This window comes from Tetrao urogallus, assembly GCF_951394365.1.
Source record: "Tetrao urogallus genome assembly, chromosome: 7".
Taxonomy (NCBI): Eukaryota; Metazoa; Chordata; class Aves; order Galliformes; family Phasianidae; genus Tetrao; species Tetrao urogallus.
Window position 1 is genome coordinate 7863514 of NC_136820.1, and position 11237 is coordinate 7874750.

Here is an 11237-nt window from a genome sequence, read left to right on the forward strand (position 1 = left end):
GTTGTTCACCTGGATAGACTTCTGAAACTCTTACAAAACAAAAGATATACTCCATTCCATTTCATAGCTATAAAAACCTTATGAGTTTTGATTCAGGCAGGATGTGATGGGTTTAAGCAGAAATTTCTTTGGGCAATGTCACTGTCCAAATGTCTTTATGCCTACAAATGACCTCTGTACAGCAGTTTCCTTTGCAGATCTTAAAGTCCTAAGATCAAGAAAAGAAACCAAATGTTTTACCGATTATGCCTTCATATCATAAGATATGAAGTCAGTAAGCCTGTTTTTTCTTAATTAGTGCCTCAGGACCGTAATCACACCCTCTTAGATTCAGAAGTGGGTTGTATTAGGAATACAGCTCTGAAGAAAGAAGTTACAGGAGTATCATCCTGTAATTGAAGCTGTTAGAATTTTTGCTGAGGGGATAGAACCCATGAGGGAAGGAGCACATCCTGCACTGATCAGAAAAGCAGCAGCTGGACTGGTAAATGCAGCAGTCTTTACCATAGTTGTTTCACCATATGCGAGCCCGGATTAGGATGTCTAAAACTACCCAAAGATCCAAATAAAGATGGCAAGTGAACCTGGAAAATATGCAGGCATTGCTGCTTATCCTTCCCTCCATGGCAGTGGCACAGTGCGCTGCTGTTTTCAGGCTGTTTGCAGTCCTCTTGTGTGCTTCTGCCAGCTTCAGGTGACCAGCCACAGCAATACCAGAAGGATGTGCCAGGTCTGACCTGATCAGAAGATGTGTGATTAGAACCCAACTCGGGACGGGGATGGAGCATATGCAGAAACTTTCCTTGCTAGCAGTTCTTACTTGTCAGTGTTGAAGTTCATTATAGAAGTGGCAAAGAATGCAATCCCTCTAACAATATATATGAGAGAGAGAGAGAGAGAAGTTGTACTTCAAAAAGTGCACGCAAAAAAAATCTGACTTGGCACCTTTCATGTGTTATGTGTGATGGATTCACAGCCAGTCCAAGCAGGGATCATCATTCACATGTGAATACCTGATTGCTAATCAGTGATGCAGGTGAATTGTTGATGGTAGCTTCTGACAGGTTTCCACCCCAAAGTTACCCTGCATTTGGCAGCAACTGTTGATGTAAATGAAGAGTCCAAAAACCAAATAAGGCACATCAAAATAACACCTTTATAGCCTTCTGAGGCTTAAATGTATAGGGGTTGTTTCTGCATTAATGCAAGTCTGTCTTTTGCTTTTAAACTGAACTAGCATTTCAAGCACAACTGAGCATCGTCACTTAACAGCAAAAACCTTAAAGACCCCTCACAACACATGCGTAGCCTAAGTGAATTTACCATGTCTTACATGTACTTGACTGATCTTTTTCCCATTTGGTGATGTCTGAAGAATCCTTTTACTTTCCAGAAACAAATAGCAAACACATTCTGTGTGCATAACCAGATTTAATATTTAACAGTATTTGCTGAAGTTCTCAGAAGGGCAGTCACAAAGACTGAGGGAGAGACTGCTTGATCTTCATAAAAGCTTAAGTAGGTAAAGTATATCATGGCTTAATAGGCCTCACATTGGATACTACTCACGGAAAAAAAATAATAATTAAAGTAATTAAAGTTTTCAGCCACAGCATGCTGAAGTACTTAGATTCAGTGCAGATCCACCTGTTAGCAAAACATGAGCCTCCCCACCTTAAATTTCAGGTTGGACTTTGCATGCTGTACACAAGCCTTAAAGCAAGAGATGTTTTAAATAAATAGTGCCTTGTTGTTTGTGTATACAGTGCTCCTTTCCCGAGACCTGTTTAGTACTTACTAGGCAGATTATAAGCCAAGAAACAAAAATAGCTCCTTAACAATAACAGTACGAGGATAAAAACTCACCTTATTTGTCCCCAAACTTGCACAGCTAGGTAACTACATACCTTTCTGTCTAGAGGTTAGTCAAGGGCAGCAGGTGTGGATATGGGGAATGTACAGTACTTCACAAAGCAAAGTACCAGAATTAAGTACAGTGTGTGAAGCTTATCCTGATGTTAAAAATGCTTGCAAGGAAAATCAGTTGAAATACAAGACCAGGAAGGGAAGAAAGGGAAGAAATACTGACTGTGGACTTTTCTCCTTTTTATTGTGTTTCAGTAATAACAACACATCCTATGTGTTAGATCTAGTACTTCACTTACAAGGAACTCAAAAGCTTTTATGAGTGAAGAATCAGGCTTCTTGCTAACCCCTAGTGGAGGGAAAGAGTGACGAACTTTCTTCTGCAAAAGAGAGAGGCAGTCCAATGATACAAACCCTCATGTACTGCGTCCAGGCCGGGGGCCCCAGCACAGGAAGGGCATGGAGCTCTTGGAGCGGGTCCAGGGCAGGGCCACTAAGTTCATCAGAGGGCTGGAGCACCTCTCCTGTGAGGAAAGATTGATGGAACTGGGCTTGTTTAGCTTGGAGAAGAGAAGGCTCCAGGAAGACCTCATTGTGGCCTTCCAGTACTTGAAGGGAGTGTATGAACAGGAGGGGGAACGGCTGTTTACGAGGGTGGATAGTGACAGGACAAGGGGAATGGTCTTAAACTGAAACAGGGGAGGTTTAGGTTGGATATTAGGAGGAAGTTTTTCAGCCAGAGGGTGGTGAGGCACTGGAACAGGTTGCCCAAGGAGGCTGTGGATGCCCCATCCCTGCAGGCATTCAAGGCCAGGCTGGATGTGGCTCTGGGCAGCCTGGTCTGCTGGTTGGCGACCCTGCACATAGCAGGGGGTTGAAACTAGGTGAGCATTGTGGTCCTTTTCAACCCAGGCCATTCCATGATTTGGAAGCCAAGTATTCTGAACTTGAGGCCCTGTGTAGTACGTGTGACACCATACTTTTGCTTTAGCAGCATTTACATATTTTATTTTTCAAGGTACAGACACCTGCAACTAATTTCATGTAGACAGACTCAAAAAGATGTCTAGAAGACATGAGGAAATAGATACAATTTCAGGAAGTTAAGCTTATGTGCAATGGCAAATGCCTGCCTCCACCCAAGCAATCTCCTCTGAGAAAATGTTTGTGGGCAACAAAGGAACGAGGAAGCGAAGTCTTTTATGCTTCCCAAGCTGCAGAGTGGTAATGGCTTCTTCAAAGCAGGAGAAACTTCACCCGGTCACCTAAACTGTGATGTGCCCCGTTGTACAACTGAAAAGCTTTTAAAATACTGGAACATTCCCACTTAAACAAATTGATGTGGCTGTCATCTTACCAAATTAACAATGCGTTTTTGCATTGGGAGTCCACAGGATTTTATTTTGCTTTGCTTCTACACCATCAGGAGCAGTGGTCATGAGTGAGCATGGCTTACAGCAGTAGCTGTTGTCAGCACACACAAGTCTGAAACATGCACACTATGAGGAGTAGCCATAAAACAGGCCTTGAACTTTCACCTGTCAGAAGCAGAGACTTGCAAACTCAGCTGAACACAACAGATATGATCACAATAGCCTTCATCATTTTGTCCTCTACTAATAAAACCCCCCTAAAAAATTGCAGCAGCTGCTTTGGCTGTAACCAGTGACTTCACTATTTTTAGCCTGCATAAGCATGATTCCTGAAAACTGAAATGAAGCAGAGACTGATGGGGCACATTTGCTGTGATGCTCCACGGCACCAAAAGAACAATGTTTGAAGTTTTCTGACTACTGCCTAATAAGAAATAATTCCATTTTGTTCTCCAGAGCCCTGCTCTTTGATATCCTGATTTTCATAGCCCAAGTTTTGTCACAATATTGCAGTAACATTTCAATGGAGGCATGGAGACTGTTTAAAAAAATAATAGCAAACTATTTCTGTTTGTCAGTAGTCCTTTCTGTTTCAAGCAGAATGGGTGCCCTCTGCAGGTAACTTACTTTCTACTGAGATTTTTGGATGTGTGCACTCTTTTAGTTCTGCTTGTCAAGGTCTTGAGGACTGATCAGCACTGCTTTGTTTTCAAGTGGATACTGCACTGCTCACTGCATACGTGGGCAAGCAAACAGCACATGGGTGTGCCAAACAGTTAGTTTGCTTCTGAGTGTGATTTTTTTTCTCTGAAGAGTGTGTGTGGCCAAGGAGGGGAGGGAAGAGGAGTTGTAAACCTTTTCTAAGCAATTTGACAGTGGCTTTGTTTTTTTTTTTGTTTTGTTTATTTTCAATGGCAAGAAGATAAAATAACTATAATATTATGCCGTGTAGAAATCTGCCTCTTGAATACAGGGATAGAATGAACAGGCAAAAGGGGTGCAGTGTAAACACTACTGAAAATCACAGAATGACAGGGCTTGGCTGGGACCTCGAGAGACTGAGTCCAACCCCCTGCTAAAGCAGGTTGCCTACAATAGGTTGCACAGGGAGGTGTCCAGATGGGTCTTGAATATCTGCATAGAAGGAAGGTATTCTGCTCATCTTAAAGACATCGGTGTATATTCCCCCTTAATTTTTCTCTTCAGTCATGCCTACACACATATTTTTCAAGTCCTTTCAGTGGACTGCATGAAGAGAGAACAGTATGCCTGAGTCAGCAGTGCTATGAGGTTTCAGCTCCCAGCTCTATAACATGCAGTTCTGCATAGTGACACTGATAGTGTGGGAGAGGAGAGGAGATAAATGGAGATGGTGGTGATGACTAGGCTGCACCTGACACCATGTTGGCTCGAAGTCAAGCCTAGCAGCTGGGCAGCAGCTAACAACGTGGCAAGACTGGAGAGCAAAAGAGGAGGTGGGGACCAGCCAAGACTTTCAGCTGTCTGTCACTTCTGGAGAGTGATACCTGTAAACATGGTGGCAGATGCTAAATATAAAGGTGTGAGGAAATAACTGCAAATTTAATCTGAATGTGTATGTTCTTCTCTCTCCTCTCTCCCATCACTGCAGTGACCATCTCTTGGTTGAGCACAACGCTTCATCTCATCCCAAAATGCTGTTCTGGCACAGTCAGCCTGAACATTATCACCATCACCAGTATCCCACCACTAACAGCAGCTACCTGCGGTAAGAAAATAATGACTGTGGGTAACTTTAAATAACAGTAGTTATAACATGATAGCACCCAATAATGTAGTCTGTGCAGCCTCTGCTAATTCACAAGCTCAAGCCTTCATGTAGAGTTGGTGATTGTAGACCCACTGATAAACATTTGTGCAGTGGAGCCACTGTAGTGGAGGTTTACTTTACTACAGCTTCATGATCTTCACAAGTGTGCCACCCTACGTGTGCTTGCAACAGCACTGGAACATCTAAATGCTTTATATGATATCCACAGATGTCTTAACTTTGGCTCTTTCTCTCTGAAATTCCATTAGCACTCCAAAGGTAACACTCTTGTTTATGTGAAGCCATACAGACTTAGACGCATCTCAGTGCTTCACATGTAGTTTCAAAAATGCATTTTACCTATTGAAGTTCAGTTGATGTGCACATTTGGGAATACAAGCCCCTTGCAGCATCAGGGAGGACACAGTGGTTAAACACTTTGCACTGAAATCTGATGCAATATATATCTAATTGCATCAGCGTATCCGTATGAACTTACCTTACCTCTTCATGACTGAAGTATTGTTTGAGTACAAATAAGTGTTATTTGTGTACTAAAATATTATTTGTGTGCAAACAATTGTGTACAGCTTTATTTGTATTCGAATGCTTCTTAAAAACGATTGTGTTTTAACAAGAGCAAAGTTCATAGATTCCAGGTAATCTTGAGTTTGACTTTCAAATTATAACACGGCTCGCTCTCTATGTTAAACTTCAGCTTATTACTTTTTCATTTAATACCACGTGTATAAACACGACTGTGTTTAATCTACTTTTTTACAGGCACCCCTTGTTGGTAATCCTGCTATTGTATCGCAGTATCACACCTGTTCTTGTAGAATTGTGAGGGAGCATGTTCTTACTGAAGCATGCCGAGTTGCAGGTTTGAAAAATGCAAAGAAATGAAGTGATTTTTATCTTCTGATAACTCCAAGTGTTAAACTAATGAAATTTATAGTGGAGTTTATCATTCCATTACAACACAAAGGTCAGGGTGATGTGAAATACAGATTGGCTGACACAGATATATTGCAAACACAGTGCTGTTTCTACTGACTCAAGCAATAAGTCAGAAACGAATAGGTGCTGGAATTTCCTCATGCAGTCCTGCTTGCAAGCGACATGCATAGCTCTGCAAGAGGAACCATATAGCAAGTAACAGTGAAGACATCCACTCCCACCTCTGGTTTCAATCCATTCTTCAGTGCTGTTAAGCCCGGGGTGGTGTTTACTCGAGCTCAGGACCACATTCTCTCTGGGATCTTTTTCACTGTGTCCTTATCTGTCTTTGTTTCTCCCATCATATTTGCTTCTGGCGCTCCCACACTATTTCAAAATCTGCCACCCAAGCCCCTCTGAATTTACTTTTCCACATACATTTGAGCATGTGCCTTTAGGTTTTGGTGGCAGCACCCACCTGTGTTTTGATATTGAAATACCACATATGTGGGGTTTTTCCATAAATTAAGATCTGTACATAGAAGTTAATGAGGTAGGCCCTTGAGGCTGATGACCTTAAGCAAAAGGGATACAGACCAGTTCAGATAGTAGGCTTCAGCCTGGTCATAATCACAAAGATGTCTGGTTCTGTCAGATCCTTTACCACGCGTCAGTCCCACATCTGTATGTCAGTAAGGCTTATATAGAAACAGCAGCTGACCTCGGGGAAGGACGTTAGCACTAAGTGGGGAGCAGATGGAGAAAGGAATGTCTCAGGATCTTTTCTTCCCTCCTCTGCCTTCTCCCACATGCCACTACAGCTGTACTTAAAACGCTCCTATGCAGATACAAATCACCCTCCTGCTGTGTGCACTTGACCTGTGTTGTATCTCAAGCTTACAATTACAACTGGTGAGTCCAGGCTCAGGGTACAACCTCTGGTGGAGCCTATCTTGGGAACACAGTTAGAAGAAAGAGTTGCTTGAGGAAACCCACTGGTGTTAAACAAGAGACTGCTTTTGAAGCCCCGAGACCTCCTAAGATGGTGACAGGAATGTGCAGAAATGGAATGGTAGAGGCACAGGAAAAAAATATCATCTATGACAGGTTAGGGTTGTGGGTTTTACCTGCTCCGAGTATTAAAGAAGCAATTTGAGATCTCAAAATGTTTAAGTCCTGTTTTACACTATTTTACCAGGCAGGTGAAAAGTTTAGAATGATTTTTATGTTGACAAGTTGGGGAGGGAGTCAGGAAAAAAAAACGCATCATTTTATAAAGCTTACAGAATCTTCTGTCCCATGAGCTCTGCTCTCAGTCTTACTGAAGAGCAAATATTTATAATTTGGGCATCAATTCTGCAATCTCATCCTCAAAAAATGCTCTTTTGTCTAACTTGAGGAACTCTGCATGGAGCTTATATTGCTTATATTGCAGAACAGGCATTGTGTTAAGAAAAGGGCTTACACAAAGCACCATATCTGCATTGGATGTGGATTTTCAGTGGTTTTTTTTTTGTGGTTAAATCCACTGTAGTTTTGCGTGGAATACAGATAGCAGTAAAAATGTGACAACTTAAATTACTGCTTATAAAGAATACTTTTATGCTTGCAGTAAGCATCTGCCTTCAACTTCAAATTAGACTTGAAAATTGCTTGAACTCAACTCACCCTGAGTATATGGCCAATACCTATGTTTAGGAAGAGACTGACAGAAAGATTATGGCTTAGTCACTGTTGTTGTTTTTCAATCGTTGTTTTTAATGTCAGTGAAATGAACATCAAAACTGTTCTTGAGGTCTCTGGTTGAAAATGCTACCTACCTAAAGATATTTTAAACTCTTTTGGCAAAAGCTGAGAACTCCGTACAGTAATTACAAATGCTAGAGATTTATGTTCAGTACCTGAGCTGATACAACTTCACATGTTGGGGTTTGATAGATCAGGCTGGAAAGTGGTGTTTGTAGGCGCTGTTGATCCTCAGCAGATGATGTGAGAAAGGAACAGACCAAGGAACCTGCCCCAAAGAAAGCAAATGCATCAGAGGTCTGTACTTACAAGCAACAGAATCCTCTCAAACATGTACACAGTCATAAACCGACACTGAACACTGGTTGCAAATGAGCCAGGGATAGAAATAATGCTATAGGAAAAAAAAAAAGGATTACAATATTTATTATTTAATAGAGGAAGGTGCTTTGTATCCTAAAATACCCAAAGATAATATTTTCAGAATACTAGCAGTCCATTTGCTTATCAAAGGCAAATTTTATCCAATTGTTAGAGGCTGAGCTGCAAGAAAATGGGTCTTACTGTACCCACTCACAATACCCTCAGTTATTTCTCAGCAGAGAACAATTCCTGGTTAAAAAAATCATCAATTTATGGTCTTGTGACTGCTGTGTAACTATACTCAAGTGGAGTAAGCAGATAAACCAGTTTTGCTATACATAAATCATTTATCTCTGACTGTCAGAAGTAGACAGTTCACCACCCTTAGCTTTCTGCAAGCTACCAATTTTGTATAACTTAGAAAAGTATTTTTCTTCCATGTTATTTATACTATTTCTCTTTCTTATGGGGCCCACTTTACGTCTACAAACGTCTGCCTAGAAAAAGTTTGAATTCTCAATTTAAAATCTATAAAATCCCATAAAATTCACAAAAATTAATAATGCTATTTTTGTCATCCATCTTCAGAAATGAAAAAGAAAGGGGGGGAGGAATAATTGTTTGTTGTTTTGTTTTCTTCTCAGGTTTAAAAGGGGTATTTTGCCAGCAATATTTGCAGTTCTCATAAAGAGCAGTAACTTGGGAGCTAGTGCTTATGTTAATAAGAAACTTGGGCTCACACCCTTTTCATAAATCTTCTTTTGTCAGCTGCTGCTTTGTCTGTCCACAGGCAGGCAAGGAACACTTAAATCAATTACTGCAGCAAAAATACCACTACTGTTGTGTACAGAAATAGGCAGTCAAGTCTTAAATTTCCATTCACCTTTAGGAACCAAGAGTAATGCTCCGTGCGCTTCTCTTTAAGGATGTCATACGTACCTTCTGAATCAACAACGGATATTATTTTATTATTAGTGCAATTAAGGCCCTACTGAGTTTTGAAAAACCCGTGCAACTGTACTCAGAGCAGGTTGATATACGACTGTGTTACAGAATCATAACATACCCCAAGTTGAAGGACCTATAAGGATCACTGAGTCCAACTCCTGGCTCCACACAGGACCAACCAAAATCAGCCCACATATCTGATTACACTTTACAGTCTCAGTGCTTTACTACAGATTGCTCAGTAGGTGAATCATTCTAATAGGACTTCTCAAAATATTATTTAATAATCCTCTGAACAATTAACATTTGAGTTTTCTAGAGTCGTGGGCTACTCAATTACCATCCCCTCAGTGGACCAAATATTTTAGGGCCAGAGGGAACGACATTAACCACTTCTTCCTTGCATCCCCACAGCCTTCTCTAACTGCTAGACTGCTGTAATATAACAACCATTTATTAACTGCTTTGCTACGTCTTGGATAATTAGAAAAACATCATAAAATCAAGCTATTTTATGTAATAACTCCATATTCCATAACGACGAACTTCCTGCCTGCGGGTGCTGTGTGATTTTGTAACGACTCTGAACCCAGGAGGCAGAGCTGTTAAGGATTTCTTTTCCCGCAATGCTTATTTATAGCACGCTACGTGTATAGCGTGGTTTCTAGTTTTGTGTGCTGTAGGTATTGTGTGAACTTTTTGTTTTACAGTCCTCAGTACCACAGCGAGCCCCACCCCTTTATGCGGCCCCGGCTTCCAGTTCCTCATGCCGGCTTTCTGCGCCACGGCCACGCGCCCGGACACCGACTGCCACTCTCTCACAGCGAAACCTCGAGTCAAAACCCACCGCCTCTCAGAGCCCTGACATCACTTCCGGTCATTTCCCTTTCCGCTTCCGGGAGGCCACTCCCGGCATGCAGCGCTCCCATGGCGGGAGGGAGGGTGGAGGAAGAAGCGCGCCGGAGCAACCGCGCGCCGGCCCGAGGGCGGGGCTGCTCCTCCGTGACGTCTTCCGGTGTCGAGGAATCGCCCGCTGATTGGCCGCGCCGCCCCCTCTTCTCTCCCCGCTCCCCTCCGATTGGTCCTTCCGCCGCGGGTCAGCCAATCGGCGGCCTCGATAGCGGGCGGGCCGCGCCCCGGCAGCGGCGCCTCGGGGCGGGGGGCGTGTGCGGAGGAGGCCGCCATGTTGGCGTGAGCGGCGGCGCGGCGCGCGGGTGGCTGCAGGCGGGAGCGGCGCGCGGGGGCCCCCCAGGGGCGGCCTTCAGCGGCGGGCGCAAGGCGGCGGCGGGCCGCGGGAGCCCGCGCTGCAGCTGCTGCCGCCCCGGCGAAGGATGCGGCGGGAGGCGCCGCCGGGCCGGGTCGGTGCTCGGACGGCGGCCCCGACGGGTGTCCGGTCAGGGAAAGAGGGGAAGGGGGAGGAGGAAGCGGCGGCCGCCGGGTCCCCGGCCCCCCTCGGCGGCCGGGCGGCCGCAGGATGCTGAGGGCGGCCCCGCGCCCCGGTCGCTCCGCGGGCGAAGGGCCCCCCCGGGGCTGAGCGCGGCCGCTCCCCCGCCCAGCACGCGTTTCTCCGTCCCGCCCCGGCTCCGCGCCGCCCCCCGGCCCCTCTCGCTTCCTCCCGCCCCGCGCCGCCCGCCGAGACGCCGCCTCCCGGCGGAGGCTCCGGGGCCGAGCGACTCCTCCCCGTCCGGCTCCTCCCGCGGCGCCGCGGGAGCGCGGGGGGCGGCGGAAGATGGCGTGGGTGCTGAAGATGGATGAGGTGATCGAATCCGGGCTGGTGCACGACTTCGACGCCAGTCTCTCCGGCATCGGGCAGGAGCTGGGAGCCGGCGCCTACAGCATGAGGTGCGCCCGGGGGGCGGGCGGGGGCCGCGGGGTCGCTCTGCGCGGAGCGAGGCGGCGGCTTCGCTCCTTTCTTGCTTCCTTCCTTCTTCCCACCGTGCCTCCTCCTCCCCTCGGTTTCATTTCCCGCACCCCGAGAGCTGGCACGTGGCAGGGGATGCCCTCTGGAGCTCCCCGGTTGCGGCCCTGCCTGCCGTTCCCGTCCTGAAAACGCCGTTTTCCTGCCCCTCGGCTTTGCGTTGCCCCTATTCCAGAAAACAGTTCTCGGTTCTGGTTCTGCGGTTGTAGTTTGCAGTGAACCGTAGCTGCGTTCTTTCTAACGTTTCGGAAGCGTTCTTTCCTGAGCGACCAAACGCTGTGGCTGTTAATTGAGT

General features: G+C 45.3%; 1 protein-coding gene across 2 annotated transcripts in view; it reads left to right on the forward strand.

The window, feature by feature from the left end:
* Window positions 1-10750: 10750 nt before the first annotated feature.
* The window catches only part of UBP1 (upstream binding protein 1), a gene marked incomplete at both ends in the record, with an annotated part of 27490 nt that continues 27003 nt past the window's right edge, over window positions 10751-11237 (forward strand). The window contains one exon of one of the 2 annotated variants that reach the window (XM_079538642.1): window positions 10751-10866. In XM_079538642.1, coding sequence (XP_079394768.1) covers window positions 10754-10866 — 113 coding nt within the window. The remainder of the gene's footprint in view (window positions 10867-11237) is intronic. The other variant, XM_079538641.1, reaches the window with a different exon arrangement.